Source organism: Acomys minous, assembly GCF_964271855.1.
Source record: "Acomys minous genome assembly, chromosome: 1".
NCBI lineage: Eukaryota > Metazoa > Chordata > Mammalia > Rodentia > Muridae > Acomys > Acomys minous.
In genome coordinates this window covers 96,296,014-96,321,630 of record NC_140483.1, presented here as the reverse complement: position 1 = coordinate 96,321,630, position 25,617 = coordinate 96,296,014, and the positions used below count along the sequence as shown (strand labels likewise).

Sequence of the window (25,617 nt, the reverse complement as noted above, 5' to 3'; positions counted from 1 at the left end):
TTACCTATATTGGGAAACACTATATGAAAAACTGAATACATATATATATTTGTTTCAAATATCTTTAACAACTCAAAACTCCTAAAAAGACCTGAGACTATAAAGTTTGATAAAAATACCATTAATTTCACTTTTGATTTGAATTTTATTCATGGGCTGGGTTGCATTAATCTAGCAAGCATGAGGCTCTGTGCTCAGTTACCAGCACCACAAACTGGGTGTGATGGCATTTGGCCATCTTCTCTGTGTCTTAGAACGTAAGACAATAAGGCAGCACCACCAGAATCTCAAGCTCATTCTCAGCTCCTTAACAATTCTGAGGCCAGCCTGGGTCACATAAATACAATACAATCTGTAATACTCTTAATTAAAATAAATTTAAGTGCAAAAGCAACCTGTCTTATAATAAAATTTACATGGTATGTGACATCTTAAATGCATGTAATTAACAGCATAAATACAGTAGTTACAGCATCCAAATCAGAATACCATATACATTTAATATATTAAATGACTCAACAATAAGATATGTAGCTTGAAACGTACAAGAACACTTCATTTTACCAAATGCTAGGTTCAAATGTACTAGCAACAAAACATCCGTTCATATACCAAGGGTCAAGGCTAGACAAAAAATTAATCCTTTAAAAAAGAATAGGAGTTATCAAATTTTCTTCTTGAGTTGGAGAGGTCCAAGACCCATTTAGAATATACAGACATAGCAGTGATGAAATTAAAGCAAGAAGTTTGGAAAGAAATCAAGTAGTTCACCATTATCGCCATAATACATCTGTCAGCACAGCCAAAACCAGCGTTAAGTATCTGAATGTGAATACTGCATTTAGTAAAGTGTTACACTGTAACTACAGCAGACACACAAAATGACTAGTCCTCTCTAGCCCAGGGCTTTCAGCAGCATCTACAACACACAGTGGCATACTAACTGAAGAACTGCCCTCATCTGGCAGTATGCTGGCCCTACGAAACAGCATGGCAATATGAAATATAAAAAGGACCACGAGGCGACTTTTACTTCATTCAAAACAGGAAGCAAAAGTAGAATGGTTATCTTATTACGGCCCATGATAAGCAGGAACTGCAGCTTCAAGTCCTCATTGTAAGGTGGCGATTTCAGGTGGCCTGTTGGTTGACAAGTACTGTGCTAGGTGCTCTGTTACAGTGATTAGTAAAACAAAAAGGCTCTCTGCAAGGAGAGAGCATGCTTGTTATAGCTTTACAGACTTAATTAAATATGGCTTCTGGAACAAAGAGAAAACCTTTCACAAAAAGACAACGTTCTAATTGAGAATGGTGCATATAAACAGTACATTAAAGTTTAAGGGGACCATGAGGACTGGGGACTATTTCAATGCCTAGTTCATTAATTACACTTCCTGTATATTTTCCCCAAGATATTATTACATGCAAAAATTTTTTAAGAATCAAATATTCCATTCTATTTTGAATACATCATCTGTAAAAAAAGAAAAAAAGTTACCATTTTAAAATCAGGACCTCAAAGATAAATGTAAATCAGTGACATCACACATATAAACATCCCAGGGACAGCAAGTGTGATGGAGCTGGACACTGCTCTGTGTGACTAACTTTCGTCGTCTCTTTGTAAAGGTATTATCTCGATTTCTTTGGCTATTCTTTCGGCTAGTGCTTTATTATTTGCGGCAATTATTCTCCGAGACATCAAATCAAATGGTCCACCTGAAATCAAATCAAATATGGAAAAGTTATACCCTGTACAAAATAAAAATTAAAAAATTAGGAGAAAAGCAAGTACACAGCTATATCCTACGGCAATGCTAATATTTTGATATGCTCAATTTTCTTTAAAAAAAAAAAATCATCACCCAATGACAGTGTTTCAGCCTTGACAGGATGGAAATTTCTAGGCATCGTTCCTGCATGAATACCAGTCAGAGGGAATTCATACTGAAACTGCCACCTCCTCTTTCTGCGTCTCCCTGTTGGGATTCTTCCCCACCTTCACTGTCCGAGGTCTACGGATGGGCACTTTTACTCCGATGCACTCCCCACTTTCTCCCCACCTCCTGTCTCCCCGTGCTGTATCTCCTTGGCCACAGGTAAATTCTGTGAACCAGGCTTAGTCTCTCCAATTTCACCTCTGCTCCTGCTCAGAGCTAATATTTAACTGACCTAGGCCAGAGCAAAAGAGATGGTGGACAAATCCTGGTATCCACTATCACTGTGTCCTGTGCAGAGTTCACGGTCCCAGCCTCAGAGGGGGAGGAGACCCTCCCCAGGCCTCCTAGGAAGCCTGGCTAGTCCCACGTGAAGCGTCTCAAGCACGTCTCATTATGTATTACCATTAGCTACCATCACTGTCTCTATCTCCTAAAGTTTGATTTTCCAGAGACTTACACAGCTTAGTTTCCTATTAGGACAAGTAGTGACCATTTTCTTTAGAACCCACACAGAAAGAAAAGTCTAACATGGAGGGACATGAGCTTTGCGGTGCTGTGACGTCACCTGTTACATCCATCAGCACTCCACCTGCTTCGGTGACGATGATGCCGGCACCTGCCATGTCCCAGCAGTGGATCCCCATTTCATAATAGGCATCTGCTCCTCCAGTTGCCACAAGGCACATATTGACAGCAGCTGTCCCAACACTGCGGATCCTAATATGAAAACAGAGTGGAGGGAAAAAGTCTCTCAAAAAAAGCTATCCCTCCCTCTTTGAGGTCATTTTCATTTTCAGCACCAGCTAAGACTGCGCGCCCTAATCATGAGAATAACTGTGGATAAAGTGTTCTGTGGTTTTAAAATAAAATGTATAAAATTTAATTATCAGGGCTGGGGAACGAGTTAGTGATTAAGAATACTTGCTCCTCTTGCAAAGACATGATGGTTCACAGCCACCTGGAACCTAGCTCCAGGGGGATCTGATGGCCTCTTAAAGCTTCTGCAGTCACTGTGCTTAGGTGGCACACACCCATATATGCAGGCAAACACACATACACATAAAATACAAATAAATCTTTTTTTAATATAATCATTATGTACTGCATAAATCATGAATATTTTACAAAGCAATCATTTCATAAGAGACACATGACAACAAAGACTTTCAGAGAAAACAAAACCAAACCACACCATAGTGAGCCAGATGTGGTAGCACAGATGTGGCAGCACAGATGTGGACGCACAGAAGTGGCAGTACAGATGTGGCAGCACAGATGTGGACGCACAGAAGTGGCAGTACAGATGTGGCAGCACAGATGTGGCAGCACAGATGTGGTAGCACAGATGTGGATGCACAGAAGTGGCAGTACAGATGTGGCAGTACAGATGTGGAAGCACAGATGTGGAAGCACAGATGTGGCAGTACAGATGTGGCAGCACAGATGTGGCAGCACAGATGTGGTAGCACAGATGTGGCAGCATAGATGTGGAAGCACACACCTGTTTCCACAGTACTTGGGAGGCTGAAGCACAGGGATGGTGAGTTCGAGGCCAGCCTAGAGTACACTGTATCATTTTATCTCAAAAACAAACAAACAAACAAACACAGACAAGCACTGAGGACTAAAGACATTTGTGTGCATTCTTGTGCCTAGTCCCCAGCACTTCCGTGTATTTATTTCACATATAGTTCAGCGTGACTAGTCTCCAGGGTGTGTAAAACACCACACTACTGCTCACCGCCAACTGGCGAGGCCTCATGCTTGTGACAAGCCACAACAGGCTACCTGGGCTCTTCTTGGACATTCAGTCTTTAATTTTTGAAAGTGTTGTTGTTTTCTACAATTCATAGGAGCTTTAAAATGCTCAAAAATGTCAAGCTCATAACAAAATGGTAAGAGTATGGATCCACTTTAAAGGGTATGGGCAAGCCATGACAGTCAAGCTGGTACATATGTGCCTTAATCTCAGCACTCAGGAGGCCAAGGCAGGAGAAGCATGAATTCACAAAAAAGCATCTATAAATGCTAAAATTGGTGGTCAAGTATTGGTCTCTGCATATTAAGGTCAAGGCCAACAAGGACTGCAAAGTGAGACCTAACCTCAAAACCCAAACAGGGCTGTCAAGATGGCTTAGCGAGTCAAGGTGACTGCAGCCAAGTTCAATGGCCTGCGTTTAATCCCTGCAACTCACAGCTGAGGGGGAGGGCTGCCTCCTGACAGCCGCCCTGTGACCTTTATGGTGAACTGTAGCCTATGCAGAACCCCTGAGCACCTGTGTTTGATGTGGTGACGCCAATGAATGCCTCTTTACTGAGAGATAAGCACTGTAGAGGGCAGAGGCTAGGAGGAGCAGTTCACAGCTGCAAGCCCAGCCTTGGAAGGCTAGCCAGAGGACCACGAGGTAAGGAAAGGACCACGAGGCTGGCCAGAATGACACCTCGTCTCAAACACAAACAATACAAACAACCTCAACAAAAAGGAGCCAGGTGGCAAAGGAACATAACATGTGTAAGTTACTTTCAAATTTTTTCACCAATTTCCCTTCTAATTTTTGTTTACTTGGGTTTTGAGGAGAAGGTGTTTGTTGTTGGTTTTGAGGCAGCATCTCACTAATTGCTCTGTGTTAGTCTGGTACTTGCCATCTTCCTTCATCAGCCTCCTTAGCTGGGGTTACAGGTGGGTAGCACCACATCTGCTTCAAATATTTAAACCTCAGGGGGAAAGGCAGAGACTCATTCCTTTAAAGTATATTTTTAAAAATAATGGAAAATTGATGAATCGTATGTTTTTTCCTGTATCTAAAAAACAAAACCAAAGACTACACCGACATCCCAATTTTAAAATAAGGATGAACATGACACCTGTCAGGTTCAAATGTTCCCTCCAGAGCAAACCCACTGACTCCAAACTCCAGGCCCAGCCCAACCTGGACCGTAAGAGGATTTCTGCTCCTTAGGCAAAAGCCAGCACTCCTTAGGAACTTGTAAAACTGGTACCTATCTGCCAAAAGGAGTAATGTCCCTTACCTCTGGCAGAAGGGACATAATGCTCCACTGACATACACCTGTGGCTGTGCATCAACGCCCACACTAGTTTCCAGGCTCCCGTGGTCCCTAACCAAAGTACTGGTTTTATATACATTACAAAGGCTCCATACCAGTCTCCTGGCCCTTCCCTCCCCCTTCTTCTAACTATGCCTACTGTGTGCTCTCTATCTCTGGCCACCCTCCTGCTCTCCTACTGTCCTCTTGCTCTCAATATGCTCTGTTCTCCGTCTCTTGCTATCTCCACTATTTGTTCCCATTTACCAGCCCTGGCCATGCTCAGTCTACTTCTTTTTCTCTCCATCCTGGAATCCTCCAAGTGCCCTTGGAAGTTCTTTACAGTGAAAACCTTAACCAAACAATGGAGCAGTCACGCCAGCAGTTTCTTTACTGCTGTACCCCCCTGAATAAAACATCTTTGATCTCGAGTGTGTTTTACAACTTACATGTCTGTTTCATACCAAATTTAATGAACAATTAGCAGGCCAATCTAATTAACTCCAAGTTTTAGCGTATAAAGAAAGGAGAGGTGAGCATGGCTGCGATGCTCACCAGGATTTAGGAGGCTCAAGAAGTACTGTAAATCTGATGCTAGCCGGGACTATATAGCAAGACTCTGCCCGAAAGGAAACAAGCTGAAACCAAACCTAGGAAGCTCTTCTTATGGGAGATCCAGGACACTGGGTACTTGAGAGCTCAAGTTCTAGAAAGAATATACAAAAACTGCTGGAGACTCCTAAATGAGAAGATTAACAGTCATCACTAAGGGAAACTTCTGCTGAGCACTGGTGAGCGCTGGGAGCTCTCAGGCAGGGCTTCTCAGTCAGTAGGAGCTTGTTCTAAACATAACTTCCAAAGGACCACCCAAGACGTCACTCTGCTAGCACGCCTGGAGACAGGTGCCCAGGTCTTGCACTGGAGGCCCTGCACTGGAGGTCCTGCACTGGAGGCCCTGCACTGGAGGTCCTGCACTGGAGGTTCTGCACTGGAGACCCTGCACTGGAGACCCTGCACTGGAGGCCCTGCACTGGTGGTTCTGCCCTGGAGGTCCTGCACTGGAGGCCCTGCCCTGGAGGTCCTGCACTGGAGGTCCTGCACTGGAGGTTCTGCACTGGAGATTCTGCACTCCAGGTCCTACACTGGAGGTCCTGCACTGGAGGCCCTGCACTGGAGGTCTTGCACTGGAGGTCCTGCACTGGAGGCCCTGCACTGGAGGTCCTGCACTGGAGGTCTTGCACTAGAGGCTATGCACTGGAGGTCCTGCACTGGAGGTCCTATACTGGAGGTCCTGCACTGGAGGCTATGCACTGGATGCCCTGCACTGGAGGTCCTACACTAGAGGTCGTGCACTGGAGGCCATGCACTGGAGGCCATGCACTGGATGCCCTGCACTGGAGGTCCTACACTGGAGGTCGTGCACTGGAGGCCCTGCACTGGAGGTCCTGCACTGGAGGCCCTACACTGGAGGCCCTGCACTGGAGGTCCTGCACTAGAGGCCCTGCACTGGAGGTCCTGCACTGGAGGCCGTACACTGGAGACCCTATACTGGAGGTCCTGCACTGGAGGCTATGCACTGGATACCCTGCACTGGAGGTCCTACACTAGAGGTCATGCACTGGAGGTCGTGCACTGGAGGCCCTGCACTGGAGGTCCTGCACTGGAGATTCTGCACTCTAGGTCCTGCACTGGAGATTCTGCACTCCAGGTCTTGCACTGGCTCTTCATGCATCCTTCTAGAGACCTAGTATGCCAGAGAGTGAAGGGAGCTTGCACTCCATCTAAAGATCTGGGTCTGCTCTCTGCTCAGCTGCTTCTGAATTTCTTCAAACTTTCACTCTGTCACTAAAGTGGGAGCAATTTACCTTACACTACAGATGCAATGATTACAAATAATATATTAGTAAAAAAAAGACCATGTCTATTATGAATCTATTCTTTAGTAGGCCTTTCCAATTTGAAATTGTGGACACAAAATTGTGGACTTAACACAAGACATTATGATACTATATATGATTATTTTTATAACTTGATTGTGCAGTTCTCAGGTAGGAACCCTGAAGATGACAATGCTATGCCAATCTCAAAATGTTGAACACCTCTGCATTAATTCCCACAAAATAAGCAACTAATTCATCATTATTCCCTTTGTCTCATGCCTGTTGTCAACTACTTGGGAAGCAGCTAGATACTTTACCCATCTCAGTCAGACAGACAAATCATGACTTTTTTTTTTTTATCTCACTGTGTTTTGTATGAGCAATTCTGAAATGACAGTGAAAACTTAAAGAACTGGTTGAATACAACAGCACAAAAAGAAATAAGACAACAGCATTTACCCTTGCTGACATTTTCCTGGTTCAACCACTGGGGAAAAACCCTAAAAAGTATTTTTACCTTCAGTCAATAGCAAAATAAAAAGCTAAAGAAACAAGCCTTTGTGGTCTAACTGGATGTCTACATGTAGAAAAATACAATATTTGTCACCATGCACAAAACTCAAGCCCAAGTGTATTAAAGGCTTCAACATAAAACCAGAGATGCTAAATCTGTTAGGAGAAAAAGTGGGGAAGAGCCTGGAACATATTGGCACAGGAGACAACTTCCTGAATAGAACACCAACAGCCCAGGCCTTAAGGTCAACAATTAATAAATGGGACCTCATGAGGCTGTGAAGCTTCTGTAAGGCAGGAGATACTGTCAACAGAACAAAGCGACAGCCTACAGACTGGGAAAAGATCTTCACCAACCCTTCATCTGACAAAGGTCTAATATCGAAAATATATAAAGAACGCAAGAAATTAAACACCACCAAACCAAATAACCCAATTGAGAAATGGGGCTCAGAATTAAACAGAGAATTCTCAACAGAGGAATATCGAATGGCTGAGAAACACTTAAAGAAATGCTCAACATCTTTAGTCATGAGATGTTGAGATCCACTCTGAGATTCCATCTTACACCCATCAGAATGGCTAAGATCAAAAATTCAAGTGACATCACATGCTAGCGAGGATGTGGAGAGAAAGGAACACTCCTTCATTGCTGGTGGGAATGCAAACTTGTACGACCACTTTGGAAATTTATCTGACGCTTTCTCAGAAAACTAGGAATAAGCTTCTTCAAGACCCAGCTATTCCACTCCTTGGAATTTACCCAGAAAATGCTCCACCACACAACAAGGACATATGCTCACCCATGTTCATAGCAGCCTTATTCAAAATAGCCAAACCTGGAAACAGTCTAAATGTCCCTCAGTTGAAGAATGGATAAAGAAACTGGTACATTTACATGATGGAATACTACTCAGCTATTAAAAACAAGGAATTCCTAAAATTTGTAGACAAATGGATAGAACTAGAAATGATCAGACTGAGTGAGTTAACCCAGAAGCAGAAAGACTCACATGGTATATACTCACTTATAGTTGGACACTAGCCCAAAAGGCATGTCCCATGAAAAACTTCACTTACCAGGAGATTGGGATAGATGTGAGGACAACCCACTGGGACGTCCTAGAAGAACCCAGAGGGTCCTAGAAACCTACTAGAAGAACATTATGATAGGTGGATCGGAGCCCAGGGGGGTCTGCTCAAACTATTGCACTAACCAAGGACAATGCAACAGTAAACATCGAACCTCTACTCTGACTACCCAATGGTCAGGACATTCTCCACAGTTATGTGGAAAGCGGGGACTAACTCTGACATCAACTCTGGTGCTCCATATTTGACCACCTCCTCTGGGTGGGGAGGCCTGAGGGTATTCAAAGAAAGAATAAGTAGGCTACCAAGAAGAGACTTGATAGCCTATGACCATATAGAGGGGGAGGAAGTCCCCCTCGGTCATAGACCTAGGGGAGGGGAATAGGGTGAAAGCAGGAACAAGGGAGGAACGGGAGGATACAAGTGATGGGATAAAAATTGAGTTGCAATCTGAGTAAATTAGTAAAAAAGAAAAAAGAAACAAAGAAACAAACCTTTGGAGCTGTCTTACAGCTATTCCACTGCCATGGTTAAAGTCCATATTTGAAAACAGCCACCTGTAGCAGCAGCTTTTAAGAAGCACAGTGTTCTTGCCTCAAGGACATTATTCAATGGGCCTCAAGAGCTCCGCGTTCTGGGAGGTTCAATAGCTAGGTGACAGTCCTCTCATTTTCCTTACTGCACACCACAGATTTACAGCCTCAAATCATAGCTTGTACATGGTCAAAACATACTTGGACCATCTTAACTCCTAAGAGAGAAGTTAATTATTTAAGAACAAGAATGATCTGGAAGCCAGGGCTCTACTTGTATCTCCATCGAGCTGAGTCATCTCCTGCAGCCACCTCATGCGCCTGAACCTCTGAACTCATCTAGAAAACAAGGCTATGTTAAGACTATGTACGTTGAGGCTATGTAGCCCAGGCTGGCCCACACACCCAGTCTCCCCGTCTCAGCGTGCTCAGCGCCTGGAAGGACAGACGACTGGTACAGAGCCTGGCTGCTTCTGACTCCTCGTTCACGTGAGACAGCCCCTTCCTGTGTAGCTCAGGTTGTCCTTGAACTATTCTCTGCAATCCTCCTGTCTCAGCTTCCTAGAGGCAAGCTTACAGGTATGCTCTACCATGCCTCGCTTCACTGGCTTTTTTAGTGGTCAGAGACATGCTACTTACATAACACCAATACCTGTATTAAATTTAAGGATATAAAGCCAGCAGCTTTTCCTTAAAACCTCTAGGATAAGTGCTTGCTTCAAAAATAAAGAAACAAGCCTGTTTCAGCTGGGGTCTTACTATGTTTTCCAGACTAAACCCTAACTTCTGAAATCATGCAATCCTCCTGCCTCAGTCTCCTAAGAAGCCAGTAGTATTAATATAAGCCATCACTCCCAGCAATATTCACTTTGGCTTCTCCACAGACATAGCCTATGAAGGACTCTGAAGCTGGAGAGCAATGTTCACATGAGTCTAAGACATATAACCCTAGCCTTCAGGAAGCTGAGGCAGGAGGGACTCAAGTTCCAGGACAGCCCGTGAAACACAGTAACAGCCCATCTCCACAAAACAAAGAGGAAGAAGAAGAAGGAGGAGGAGGAAGAAGAGGAGGAGGAGGAGAAGAAGAAGGAGACCCAAAATTATATTAAGAACATTCTAGAAAGATTTAATAAAAAAGAAATCTGCTAAAAATATAAGCATTTATAAACACAAAAATTTTTAAACAAACCAAGAACTCATGAAATAAACACAGTAACTCCAAATAATACTGACAGTAATCACAAGACAATACAGAATGAAGGTGGAATAACAGTATCAATACATTAATAATCTTGTCTATTAAAAAATGGTTACAAATTGACTTACAAATTGAAACTCCATTGTATGCTTTATACAAGAGACAAACTTACAGTGGAGGGACACATCTGGATAGCCAAGGCTAGGCACTGTGGCTCACACCTCTAAGCCCAGCATTGAGGAGGCTGAGGCAGGGGAAACTGAGGCACGGGGAAGGCCAAAACAACAGGACTATGAACTCAAGGCATGCCTGAGATACACAGCAAAACCCTGCTGGGAAGACCAGAAACACAACCAAATCATCGAAAACCATGAGAAAGACAACCAAGGTCAACTCTAGCCTCCACACAAGCACAAAGAATATGGTTGGTCACACACACACACACACACACACACACGCACACACACACACACACACACACGCACACACACACACACACACACACACACACACACGCACACGCACACACACACACACACGCACACACGCACGCACACACACACACACACACACACGCACACACACACACACACACACACACACACACACACACACACGCACACACACACACACACACACGCACACACACACACACACACACACACACACACACACACACGCACACACACACACACACACGCACACACACACACACACACACACACACACACACACACACGCACACACACACACACACACACACACACACACACACACACACACGCACACACACACACACACACACACACACGCACACACACACACACACACTCCTTTACAGTTATCTGGATGCCTGGGTGGGAACAAGCTGGCCTTACCCGTGGATGGGAATGGAACACAGCCTCTCCATGTTGGAAAGAACAGTCCGTAATGTCTCTGGCTTTCTGGACGAGCCCAATTCCGTCACCAGGAGTGATTTGGTAATGTCTGCAAAAGGAAGCGATTTCAAATGACCACTAGATCTCAATAACCAGAACTCTACAACAGATCTGACACAATGTCTGTAGGACATTTACATCCTTTTTCCCCTAGTTTATTTTTTTCCAAGCTTCAAATATTAAAAATACTTATAAATTAGGTATAGTGCTTGACACAGCCTGTAATTAAAAAATAAAAATATTAAAAAAAAAAAAACAGCAAAGGAAATGAAGAAAAATCTCCCCCAAATTAAGCTTTTAAGAGAAAGGTGAGGGCTGGTCATGTGCTGCCCATTTTAATCCAAGCACCCACTACAGGGGGATTTCTCAGTTCAAGACCAAGCTGCTCTACATAGTGAGTTCCTGGTAAGAGCTACAGTGAAACCTTGATTAAAAATCAAACAAAACCAGAAAGAGAGAGGGTAGAAAAGAGGGGAGGAGGGGAAGAAGGAAGGAAGGGACAATAGTTTATGAAGTCTGCAAAGATTCCAAAATCAAGACTGTTTGCAGATTTAAAGTTCTTACTACATGGAAAGGACCCTAAAGGTACAAACTAGAAAATAGATAGGTAACTCAAAATGCCAGTCAACTATCACACTGAAACAGTTCACCTCTAATGTCTACTTCATTGTGCGCGCGCACACACACACACACACACACACACACACACACACACACACACACATAAACCAGCTTCACACAGACCAGGGCCATATTCACAGACTTAACTGCTCTCAGATGGCACCCTCCCCGCCCCCAAAAAAAGAAACCTCGCATCTTTACTGAATACTGAGAGGTCCCCATTATCTCCCTAGGCCATAGAGTATAGCAACAATTTATACAGCATGTATTACCCGTAACTAATCTAGAGACAAAGGAAGCAAGAGCGTGTGGGCAGCTTATATGCAAACCCATCATTTTATCTGGGGGACTTGGCCCTCAGATAGAGACTGAGAAACTACTTTGTCTCATCCTTAAGGGTTCTCATGTGGTTTTGTTGTTGGGAAAAGGTACATTTTTTTCCCTGTGATAGAGTTTTGCCCTAGAACTTGCTTTGCCCAGGCTGGCCCCAAACTCCTGATCCTCTTGCCTCCGCCTGCTGAGTGTTGGCATTCCAGAAAGACGCCCAATTGATCTCAGCTTGAACATGTGTTACTTATGATTTACTGACCAATAATCGGGTGACGTCAAATCAAGAAGCCCTAGGAAGAATGAGACAGTGTAACTAACTGAAGCACTAAGTTGTGAAGGCTCGGAACAGAAGCCCTGACGCCCGCAGGCACACGGCACTGACATCCCGAGTGTGCATGCTCAGTGATGCCCGCTGTTCTGCCCAGCTATCACGCTAAGAACTGAGGTCAGAAGGGGAAGAAAAGTGATACAGTCCTGAGTCAGCTGACGCTCGATTACCCACAGGTCAATATACAAATACGTAAAGTGCAAGCACCCTTCGCCGAGACCGTGAGCACCCCAGGACGAACCTACCTTCCTGTTGTGAAACCCGAAGCTTCTGGCCGTTACAGAAGGCGCCCTTTCCTCTCCTGCCCATATACATCTTATCTTCCACGCAGCTATACACAACTCCGAACTCCATCTGCATAGGAAACCAAGTCTCTCTTAGCAAGGCTGGGTATTTTTCAGTCAACTGGTATCATTTTATGAATAAAGCAGCAAGGGAATACATTGATGAGATATGTTCAAACAGCTGAGCCGTGGGAAGGGGCAGCCCCACACAAGTCATCAGACTTCAACCCTTCCCCACTCAAGTCCAGATGCAGAGAATGTTGCCCCTGTCCTAGCTCAGGCAGACACAGCCTTCTGTGCTTTCTACAGTGACCACTGCGTCCTCCCTCCTCAGCATTCCTGCTCGCCATCCCCCCCTTGATCTTTCTTCTCTTCTGGTACCTTCTCAATAAGTCGCTTCCTTCCTTGATGTTCATTTGAAATCTCTCCCCCTGCAAATTCATGTTGGGATCTAACTGTTAACCGAAGGGACTGAGAGGTGTGGCCTTTAGAAGCGCCTGCCGTCCACGTCGCTGTCTGTGAGGAGTCAGCTCACAGCAGGCCAGACCAGGGAGAATGGCCTCACTGGACGCTAACCTTAAGCCCAGCCCCCACAGCTGTGCGCCAACATATCTCTACTTATCGACACCGTCTCCCGGGTTCTATTGAAGCAGCAAAGGCCAGCATCACTAACAACACCTTCCCCCTTCACTATCAAAGAACAAAACGATGTTCTGTCCTTTCTGCATTAGGGGGCTGTGTCCAGATGAGACCCTACAGTGTGAGGTCCACACTGGCCAGCCACCCTGCTGCAGCTGTAGTAACACTGACTGACCCCAGATGCTTTATCTAAAGAACTGGAGAGCCGTGGCCATCCTCAGGGCTCTCCGACTCTACAGCCCCACGTTTCCCGAGTGTTTTCACTCTGACTGCACTCAGCCAGCAGTGGTTCTCAATCACCCTTCCTCACGCTGCAACCCTTCCACACGGCCCTCAGGCTGTGGTGAGCCCCAGCTAGGAAGTCACTTCACTGCTACTTCAGAACTGTCATTTTCCTACTGATTCGGATCACGATGTAAATACCGGATAGGCAGGAGATCTGACACGTGACCCAGACACGTGAGCAGGATCCAGAACTTGAGAGCCGCTGTTCTAGACCCTTCTCTGCCGCCTGAGCCTTACAAGTCGACACCTCAGGCTTTCTACCCGTCTTGCATTGCCTCCATTTCCCTTTTAGCACATAAATTCTTACGGCACTTTCAAGTCTGCAGATTCACCTACTCCCAATGACGTCAGCTCCCATAAACCCCATCCCAGGCGGGAATCTATGCTTTCTAACTGCCTTACAAAATCTTCTTCCAAAGAGATCAAAATCATTTCAACTTTGCCACACTGTTCTTTCTGATGAAGCCCTTTTTTCTTATTTTTAGCAGGCAAATTCATAACTTAGTTACTTAATTTATTTATTTATTTATTTAGTTAGTTAGTTAGTTAGTTAGTTAGCTTTTCAAGATGGGGTTTTTCTGTGTAGTCTTTGCTGTCCTGGACTAACTTTTACAGACTAGGCTGGCTTTGAACTCACCAAGATCCCGATCCCCCTACCCCTGCCCCTGCCCCTGCCCCTGCTGGGATTGAAGGCATGAGCCACCACTGTCTGCCTCTAATTCCTAACTTTTTAAGTACCAACTCATATAGCCAATTTCTCAGATGCCGTCTGTTATGAAGAGCCTCCCATTCCAGCAGGGCTGCTCAGTCTTTTGTCTTCTGCTACACACGGTCTTTACCTGATAAGACACCCAGCTGCGGCTACCGCAGAGAGGATCCAAATGCAGAGAGCACTGTACTGCTCAGGCTGAGTCTATGCTAAAGGCTTATTTAGATTATGTGATATTCTAAGAGGGGTGTGTGTGTGTGTGTGGTGTGTGTGTGTGTGTGTGTGTGTGTGTGTGTGTGTGTGTGTATACTCTACGACCTGGCCTTGGGCTTTTATTTCAGAAATGTCTTGACTGTTCTATGCTCTTTTTTTTTTAATTAATTTACTCAGATTACAACTCAATTGTTCTCCCATCGCTCGTAGCCTTCTGTTCCTCTTACCTTCCCACGCCACCCTATTACCCTCTCTTAGGTCCATGTCAAAGGGGGACCTCCTCCCCGACTTTATGGTCGCAGGCTAACAAGTCTCATCTTGATAGTCTGCCTATTCTTTCTTTGAGTGCCACCATGGCTCCCCACGAAGGAGAAGCTGTCAAATATGGGGCACCAGAGCTCATGTCAGAGTTAGTCCCTGCTCTCCACATACCTGTGGAGAATGTTCTGTCCATTGGCTAGATCAGAGTAGGGGTTCGGTGTTTACTATTGTATTGTCCTTGGCTAGTGCAACAGTTTGAGCAGATCCCCCTTGTTGATCAAATGCAGTGCACAAGCTCCCTGCAGACAGCAGCCAAACTGCCGAACAGCAGGAATTGAACAAAAGGGACCACAATGCCTCTGGGTTTCACTCTACTGGGTTTTGTATGTAAGTATCCAATTATGTCTTATGTTCCTAAGTGCACCCCTCACTTCCAGCCATCCTTTGGCCCCTGACCCATGAAGCCATGCTTAGCAATGCCCCACATCAACTCTGAGGCATTTCAACATCACATCAACTCCTGCTGCAGCTGCTTCGGTCAGAGGCGCAATGGTGATTTGTGTTCCCTTTGCTCCTCTCACTTTGTCTTTCCGATTCTGGCTTCTCAGGAACCAAGCCTTATCCCCTGGAAATGTATGTGAAGCCGCCTCCAGCCTTGGAGCTCACTTTTGCAGGTGGCACAAGCACAAGACAGATTTACTTTTTCTCAGAAAAGGAAAGCAAGGTGTTTGTGACCCACACATTTAAGACTTACCTGTTTATTTACAACGAAGCCAATTGAAACAGCTACAAAAGGAAACCTTAAAAAAAGAAACAAAATCCACAAAGTAACCAAGACAGAATTTAATTTCAACAAGTACTTAAAGGATTGCTTTTAAATTAATTCTCCTAACTCCTGAAGTAAGATGGACCAGGGATGGGAGGTCGAGGCACGGAGAACACTAACATGCTCCTTCTCCCTCACACCCCACCACACCCCACCACACCCCACCACACCCCACCACACCCCACCCTCTCTGGATGCTTCTACAGATATTAACATGAATGAAGGGGTCATCATAGGAAAGTGGCGACAGTGTCACTTCCAGAAATGAACCCTCAGTGCCCAGGAGACAGCAGTGACACTGCACACCATCCTAGCTCTTAATGTCAAACAGTGTGAAAAAAGCAACTATGTACAAGCACTTTTTCAAAATATAAATTTAAAGTTCTTTATCATTAGTGATAGCTTTAAAAAAAAGGCTCCTTTCATTTGCTCCACCAGCAATAAACACAGGTACATTTAGGAAAAACTTGTTTTTCCTTATTCTAACATGAAACTTGGAGCTAAATGAAAGAAAACTGTTAGCCACAGTGCTGTTTATGGCTTCCGGTTTGCACACAAACATTCTCACACATAAGAGAATCAGTTTGTCTGTTTTTGTTTTTTGTTTTAATTCAGCAAGATAGGTGTAAACAGATCTGGAATAACCTTAAATATTGAACTGAAAATAAATGTCAGCATTTAACATGGAGTTCTTATTTTAATAAAAACGCTATAATCTTTTTATTCAATATATCTCAAGCAGCTTTCTACATTTAAAACCTAAAGAGCCTTATCACATGTAGATTCTATGCCTTACAGCTTTATGTATGTAACACACACACACACACACACACACACACACACACACACACACACACACGGCCACAAGACCACCTATCCTTAGTCTATACCTTTGACCTTAGGTATTATACTAAGTTCCTATGATAGTGTACAATCCTGACAAGAAGCAATTCTATGAAGCAGGTGCCATTATTATGGCCATCTTATAAGGTCTTTTTCTTTCTTTTTTAAAGATAAGATACTACCATGTAGTTTGGGCTAGCCTGGAATTCAGTATGTGGCCCAGGCTGGCCTCGAGTCCATGATCCTCCTGCCTCCACCTCCCAAGTACTAGGATTATTCTCTCACCCCTGGGGTCAGTTTCTGTCAACTTGACACACTCCTAGACATATCTGAGAAGAGGGCACCTCAACTGAGGAACTGGCTGTGGGAATGTCTGTGGGGCATCTTCTTAGTTACCGATTGATTTAAGAAAGGCCAGCCCACGGTCGATGGTGTCATGCTAGGCAGGTGGGCTTGGGCTACAGAAGCAAGAGGAAGCAAGCCGGAAGCAGTCCTCCATGCTTTGTGCATCGCTTTTGCCCTGAGCTCCTGCCTTGGTTTCCCTCCATGTTGAGCTGTATAGAGCAAGGTGAAATAAGCCCTGTCCTCCCCAAGTTGCTTTCGGTCATGGTTTTTATCACAGCAACAGAAAGTGGACTAGAATATTTGGATTTTAATCACTGTTGTAACATGTATTCTTACTCCGTGTGTTTGGGTGTACTACCTACTTGTATGTGTATGTAGTGTGTTCATGCAGGATCTGTGAGGATGAGAAGAGGGTGTTGGGTCCCCTGGGGCTGGAGTTATACATGGCCATGAGAGGAATCTCACCTGGGTCCTATGGAAGAGCAGCCAGCCAGTGCTCTTAACGACTGAGCCCGCTCTCCAGCCCTGGCCTTAGGTATTTTTAAAACTGAGGCTTAGAAAAACTACCCTGCCCAAAGTCGCATAGCCACCGCAGGATTCAAATATCAGTGTGTAGATCCCAGTGGGTGTACCCCTTTTGGTACCCGTTTCTCTCTGACAGTGAGCTCACTGGACACTGAGTATCCCATCAGTGAATGTACCAATTTCTTCACTGATCTAAACTGCCCGTGTGACTCCCTCGCATTTTTGTATAGTCTTCACAGTGAGAAAAAGAACGGTGACCCAGGCGGTCACATCACAAGTCCAACCAGTCCCACTCCTTCATTTCATCCACATCTTAGAAAAGACCTGCCTAACAGCTAGCTCCGCCACTACATTTAGTATACAGTTTCTTAGAATAAAGAAGCACAAACAATTTATACAGTTCCTAAAGTATGTGTCGCCTTGAGCAGAGACCCATCTGGTTCACACACAGCGGTAATTACACTGGAATTAAAGGCATACCTATGCACGAAGTTAGTTGTCCCGTCAATAGGATCAATGATCCACGTGGGCTCGTCCGTGAAGACTGTCTTTTCCCCTGCTGCCACAGATTCTTCACCAATGAAACTGAAAGCAAGAAACGCAAACTCCTAGCAAGAAATGCAAACTCCTAGCCTCTACACTGGATTCAAGACTTTCAGCCTCAGTTCCTTAGCTACAGGGTCTATATGAAGCACAAGCCAAGTCTAGACTATTACTCTACTGTTGCTTGTTTCTAAAAAAAAAAAAAAAAAGTAAAAAATAAAATAAAAAATGATTATCATAAGCACGACGAAGCTCTATTTCCCCCAGAGCAAAGCCATGTGAACAGTACAGAATCCTGAATTCTAAACGCAATGCTGGCATAACAGAAAAACACATACACCTGAAAAGGTCATCCTTAAAAGGAGAAAGTAAGGAAATACAGCGATTCTAACCGAGCACAGGAAGGGTATGGTTGCACGTGCCTACAATACCAGCACTCAGGAAGGTACAGGCGAGAGACTCATGAGTGCCTGGCTAGCCTGCTCCAGTTAGATTTTTTGTCTTAAAAGCAAACAAACTGAAAGACATACTAAAAGGCCTCAAATTCTCTAGACCCTAGCAAGATGCAGAACCCGCACAGCTCTTCCTCTTGAGTGTGAGCCTGACTTCTGATCCAGCGAACCCAGCAGGAGTGAGCTGTACATTTTCATTACTGGCCCAGCAGCTGCCATCTTGCTCATGTCTCTCCCTCCCTAGCCTAGGAGAGGCCAGCTTCCACATAGCTCTGAGAAGAACGCCACAAACATGAGGTGCTGAGGAAGCTGCCAGCAGGCAACCCACAGCAACCACACTTGTGAAGGGGTCCTTCAGACCTGCAGCAGCCTTGGTGACTGCTCCTCTGGACCACTGACTAAAACTCCCAGAGACCCCAGGCAGGGTCACGCAGCCAAGTTACTCCCAACCCTAGCAAAACTGTGAAGCACTGTGTCTGTCACTGAGAACTACTTTAAAGGAGTAATGGATAACAAAGAACAGCCGGTACAGCCATGGGAACGGAACTGCCCACCAAAATGGCTGTGTACAACTATATGCCAATTTTATGAACAGTGTCTAATTCACTGGTTTTCTTCTTCCTATTTTTTTTTATCACTTGACACTGAACTCTCCTAATAAATATTTTGTCCTCCTTTTCCTTTTTCTCTTAGTTCCAAGTTTTTTTGTTGTTGTTGTTTTTTGTTTTTGTTTTTTTTTTGAGACAGGGTTTTTCTGTGTAGCCTTGGTTGGCCTCAAACTCACAGAGATCCACCTGCCTCTGCCTCCTAGAGAGTTGGGATTAAGGTGTGAACCACAGTGCCCAGCTACTTCTGAGCCTTTCTATTAGAAGGAAGTATGTTCTGTCACAACTTTAAACATTTTTCCTTCTCAGTGGCTAAAAGATTGACAATGAACAGTCACAAGGAAGAAGACAAAATGGCCTTGCAGCATACCATTTCCTTTCCTTTTTATTTTCTTCCAGAGCTGAGGAGCAAACCCAGGGCCTTGCACTTCATCCCCAACCCCAGCATCACACCTTCAAAGGATAACTTTTAGATTGTCAAGGTTCTGGCTCAGATCGGGGACTAGCACACGCACTGCTCTACTGCTGACCTCGTTTCCAGCCTGCAGTTCCCTGAGACGGGGCCCCCCTGAGTAGCCCCAGCTGGCTACACATCTGCATGCCTTTCACCTTCACCTCCTGGGTGCCAGAACGAGGGGCATCTGCCACCTTGCCTGGCTGACAACAGTGTTTCTGCCAAACGTAGGTGCCTGTGAAGAGCTCTGAATGTTAGGATTGTCCATCAGACTCCCTGATGCTAGCGTTCCTCTCACACATGAAACTCTGCCATGCAGGGAGTTTAGCTGAGTGTTTCCATTGTGCCTAGGGGAGCAGACAATTGCTTCTGCCATCCAAACATTCCTCCTGTCATGACGGAAGCCAAAGATCCCCTCCTCTGTATCCCCCAGAACCACAGCACAGGCAATCAAACTAGCTCAGCACTCGCGCCCCTGCTTAGGATCTTAACTACTGAGGTAAAAGAAACAGCCAACGCCATGGGACAAGATCCAGACCACATACACCAGCCCAGATGGCACCCACAGGCATGTCTTTTTCCTTCCTAAACCCCTGGCCTGAGCCACCCCAGACCCTCAAGCTAAGCTCCTTCTCAAGCTTCAGCCAACTCACTTACAACTCTGTACCTAGAAACAACATCTGCCTCATGCCCAAATTCCAATCTATGTGTAACTTTGTAACTTTAAAGTGGTATAAGAAATAAATACCTGTGAGACGGGTACTTTTCCTTTATAGATGAGAGAAGCATTTTTTCAACCTTTTGGTCGGTAACTGTTACCAAGTCAGCTGGAGAGCTTTTAATCATGACATTCATCTCGCTCTTTAGAGCTTCACGAATCATCTAAAAGGATGGTTTGGGGAAAGCAAGTAAAAAAGATGTAGGTAATTGTAAACCAAACAAGATGGTAAATTATAAAAACAACTTAAAGCGTTCCATCAGTCTTAGGTGTTCTTAATTTTTTTCTGCCAAAAATACCCATGAATAAGACATTTTAGAGTTATGACCTTCTAGGTAAAATATTACATAATTTCATGTCTTATTTTAGATTCACGGCTTTCATCACAAAAGCTCAACTACACAAACTGAAATGCCATGCAGTGCCAGTGCCTGCCTAACACGCACAGCCCTAGGTCCCATCCCTGGTGACACACACACACACACACACACACACACACACACACACACACAACACACAGTTTTCACTGTGTTTAAAGTGTTCAGTAACATGTAACATAGAAAATGTAGACTAATCCAAGCGGGCTTTCGTGAACAAGGCCACACTGCAGTATCTGCACACTATGGCACTGACACCGTAGCGCATACCTCTCCGGCTTGTCTTGCGAGGGTTACGGCATAATCCATGCACTCCTGCCAAGGGTCTGCCATCTTCTACACATATTGAAAACAGATCAGCACAAAACAGTTACAAGCCCTGCAAGCATTCATTTACACAGCATCTCAATTAGCAACAACTTTCTTTCTGACTCACCCCATCCCTAGTTTTCAGTTCAATGTTTCCTCCCCCCCACCCCCCACGAGATGCAGGCCCAGTAAAAATCATTTTGAAATATCATACATTTCACCTCTATAGCAGAAACTTTTTGTCACTGTTGTTGTTTTAAGTCCATGTCTCACTGTCCAGGCTGGTCTCACACTCGATAAATAGCCAAAGCTGGCCTTGAACTCCTGATCTCCTGCCTCTACTTCCCAAGCTAGGATTACAGGCATGTGCCACTATACCCAACTTAACAGAAGTACTGTCATGGCAAAAGTGTTCTATGAGGTTGTCTCCCAAAGCATCTGCACAATACCACATTTGGGGGAGTAGCCATACCATATCACACTGTGTGGGGCTGTGGGGTCCAACTGAACCTTAGGTATCAGATGAAGCCAAGAAATAGTCCGAAGGTTACGTGTATGCGTGGGTGAGGAATAAGATAAAGAACACTGAGAGGTCTGGACTAAAAGTGCTGTTAAAGAGAAAGGAACAAAAGGTGTCTGTGTTAACTGAACTCCAGAAAGTTGAATGCTTTGTACATGGAATTTTTAAAAAATGAGCTTGTAAAGAATTTAAGGTGCACAGATTAGAAATGCTTTGCCCATGTTATATGGGCAGATTTTACAGAATGCATACTTAACTTTCATTTGAAAGGGCCTTGCTCTCTGATGCACCATTCTGAAGGAAGAAAAGTCCAGGTCTAAAAATACAATTATAAAAGCAAAGGTGCCATTGATGTCCTTGGCTGTGGGGTGGGGGTGGGGGGAGCAGGGAGGGGAAGGCAGCATAACCGTGTGACCTGCAGCTTTCCGCTGGCCTCAGACACTCACAGGCTTGACCACACACTGACACTGGTTCCTAGCACAGGGACGCATGGAAGCTGTGACACCCAGGAAAGGGGGCCTTCTTTTTAAAGCCACACTAGCTCTGCTCCTTCACAACTGAGAACCCAGCATCCTCTTTAGGAGTAGATGGCACCTCCACCCTGTTGCACAGGAAGAGAAGCACAGGGGAGACAGAACAGATGCACCCTCTTTGGCTGGGTGCTGCTTTATTTCTCCTTTTCACTTGATGTAAGGTTGGCTTCAAACTCTTGGCCATCCTGGCTCAGTCTTCAAACGCCCTTTCCTTGGGACAGAAGTATTCAAGTAACTGTATAAAAGGCTACAGTTATAGAATACACTCCTTAGAGCCCTTCAAGAATGGTTTCCAAACTTAATTCTTTTTTTTTGGGGGGGGGCCAGATAGGGTTTCTCTGTGTCCTGGACTTGACTGTCCTGGACTTGCTTTGTAGACCAGGCTGGCCTCGAACTCACAGTGATCCGCCTGCCTCTGCCTCCCCGAGTGCTGGGATCAAAGGCGTGCGCTACCACGCCCGGCCCAAACTTTATTCTTATTGCTTTCTTTTTGTCTTGTCACAACTGGACACTCTTAGACTGGGCCTGCTTCCTCACCAGAAACTGCTAGAGCCAATCACAGGCCACATCACGACAACATGGCCAGAACACCTACCAATTCGCCAAAACCATTCCAAAAGTTATTCATTGTATCTTCCAAGGCATTCTCTCTGGCCCAACAGATATCAACCAATAGACACTTGAAGAAAAACTGCTGTTGCTATACTGCACTTAGTCATTGGTATGCATGCTGTATCTTCTCAATCAGTCTGAATATTCCTTGAGGAAAGGGGGGGGGGGGGTTGCTGATAAATCAACATTTCTGAGATGCCCTAAAATTTACAGAGGTCCAGAAGAGGGGAAAAGGTATGTGAAGTCAATTTGGTAACAGTTGTTTGGGGTTTGTTTTTTGTTTTGTTTTTGGTGGGGTGGGGTGGGGACAAGAATGGAGAATTTAAAAGCCCGTGCCTTGAAATCCAAAATTACTGTTAGCTATAGATCTCAGAGGCACTTTTTATTTAGCCTTGTTGCTGGCAGTTTACAAAATGTGCCCCAAATCTTGGTCCTTTTCCGGGTTAGTAGACTGAGATGGTTCAGTAAACCCTTTTCTTTGCCTCAGGACTTGTTTTCGCAGGGTCATACTCTATCAGCCTTCACTTTGGGAACAAAACAGTTTTTATCCTGTACAACCGGGCTACTCCTGGGTCACCTGTCCCCGCTCATCACGCAAGACGTCACCGGACCTGGACCTGCCTATCTCTTAACCCTGTGATTTGGTGACTTGCCATATAGATCCCTGGGGACTTTGGCAAAGTCGGGCTGATTCTGCGACAAAGAACCTGAGAGATCAAGGATGACCGCCTGGCCAAGCCTCTTGGCTGTATCCGGAGCATAACGGAGAGCACCGCAGGGAGGAGCGCCCGGCCTCCGGCCCGGCCCAGCATGGCTGCAGCTCGTTTGCAGCCCGCCAGAACCCGCGCTCCGGCAACCGAATAACGTCGCGCGGGGATGCAGGGACAGAACCAACTCACCTCGCGCGACCACACCACGAAGCTCCACGGCTGGAATTCGAGGGCTGGGCTCTTCCACTCTTCCGGAGGTAAGGAAGCGGTGGGGATGGGGTTGCTCCGACAGGAAGTCCCGCCCCCTTAAGGCCTCCGGGCGTGGACTGTAGGTCTAGAAACCCAGCCTTCAGGTCTCGGCTCTGCCGGGTGTTGATGTCGCGGCCAACCATGGCTTTGCAAGACCTGGTCTGGTTGAATTTGCTGTTTTCTGGAGTTCTCCTGCATACCCTTTCTTCTCTAAGAATTACTATCTTGCTCCACTTTTCGTCATTATTAGTTCCTGCTGTGCCATTTCCTTCTCGCCCATACAGTCCTTGAGTTCCATCCTGTTCTTTGGTCACAGATAAACTGGAGTGGTGACTAATTGTGCAGCTCTCATTTGCTAAACCTGTACTAGATAAGCCTAAAAGAGATTTTTAAAATTTTTGATAATTGACTGTCAGCACCAACCCTCTTCATTTAGATGGTGTGCTTAAGGCAGTCGGTTTTCCCCACCCCCACCCATCAGGACTAAGGACGAAGGCCACGGCTTTGTAAATAATATACCAGCACTCTGTGGTTGATAGGGTTTCCCAGCCCTGGATTTTTAACAATGTCCCATTATGTAGCCTCATGCCTTCCAGAGTTCTCAGGATACAGGCGTATGCCACCGCTGCAGGCAGCAATTGTCTTTGTACATGTTTAAACGTAAGCGTTGCAACAATTTCATGACGATTCCCCTCCTTGTACAGATAAGGAAACTGAGCCTTGGAGAAGTTAAAGGTTTTGTCCCAGGCCCACACAGTAAGAGCACCACACCTTGACCCCAAAGTCCACATACAGAGAATGTACATGGCTCAACCAGGTTGCTCTGTATAGCCAACAAAGGCTAGTCTATGGTCTTTTAAATGTTTCCTCACGTGAAACAGTAGGCCAGGTATCATGGTAGGTATGTTACTTTTAAGCGGAAAACTCCACACAGATGACCTACCCACAAGAGGACCATATTAGCCTTGTGTTGCTGCTTGTGAAAGAATTGCTTCTCCTGATTTAATCAAAACAAAAAATTATTAGCGATGTGCAACATGCCTGAGGTGAGTAGCAAAGATGGTAAATCGAGTTTATAACTGTCACACAGAGCCAGACCTATCTCTGCCCTTCTGAGGAATGCTGCCTCAAGAAACTGATTGGATGCCTCTATCAAATACCCATGGCTTTTTAATTTTTCAAAAAAGACTTCAGGATCTGGAGAGATAGAGAACTGGCTGCTCTTCCAAAGGACTTAGGTTCAATTCCCAGCACCCATCCGGCAGCGCACAACTGTCTGTAATTCTAGATCCAGGGTTTGGGGGTTTTTCATTGTCCATTATTTTGAAAATAAAAATCTTATCAAATGCATGCTGACAATCCAAATAGAATTCTCTAGGCATTTGAAGAAATACCATCTTTAAACTATTTATGTTTGAAAGTTGTTCCACTGACTTGGCAAAGCTATTAAAAATCAATCAAAGCATTTTGAGGTAAGATGAGGGCACAAATATCGGGTGTCATTACATTAAAGCTATTGCTAGCTTTGTACATCAGATAAGCAGGAACCCCAGGGTTTTGGTTGTTGTTGTTGTCATTGTTATTGCTATTGTGTTTTCTAATGGCAGCCTCTGCTGCTTCTTCAGAACTATTGCCATGTGACGCAGGTTTTGCGGCACAAGCAGTCCATTCTGGTGCCATGTGTCTTCTGAAATTAAAGTGCACAAAAGTGTCTGATGTTATGACTCCATTATTATTCAGAAGTTGCAAGCTGCTACCATAAAGTACAACATCCTGTTACTGAACATGTGGAAGTTGGTTCCAATTGTTGTAGAGACCTCCATACATGACTAGAGGAAAACTCTGAGATGAGAGAGACATTTTAAACACACACACACACACACACACACACATAAGGGGGTGTTGGGGTGAGGCTCTGCTCCACTAACCTAAGCAAACCCTGAAACCCGGGTAATCTCTCAAAGCCCATTAAAGAATTAATTATTGACTGAGATCAAAATTATAAAGTCTAAAGAGATCAGGTGAGCTACTCAGGAGTACAGTCTGTCTCCATGTTCCTTATATGATTTCACGTTGGATGGAACATAGGTAAGAGTTGCAAATATTGGTCAAAATATGTAACATTCTCTGTAGTATGAACAGGTTCCAGCTTATAAGAATATATATATATATATATATATATATATA

General features: G+C 44.9%; 1 protein-coding gene across 1 annotated transcript; it reads right to left on the bottom strand.

The window, feature by feature from the left end:
- Nucleotides 1-125: 125 nt before the first annotated feature.
- On the bottom strand, nt 126-23,913 carry IMPA1 (inositol monophosphatase 1). The gene is made up of 9 exons (XM_084769953.1): nt 23,371-23,913; nt 20,768-20,833; nt 20,151-20,284; nt 17,829-17,933; nt 15,564-15,609; nt 12,664-12,772; nt 11,080-11,188; nt 2,506-2,657; nt 126-1,719 (listed from the first exon to the last, which is right to left on the bottom strand). The coding sequence occupies exons 2-9, from the start codon at nt 20,828-20,830 to the stop codon at nt 1,604-1,606; spliced, it is 834 nt and encodes a 277-aa protein (XP_084626079.1). The 5' UTR covers nt 20,831-20,833; nt 23,371-23,913; the 3' UTR covers nt 126-1,603.
- Between the last annotated feature and the right edge of the window lie 1,704 nt (nt 23,914-25,617).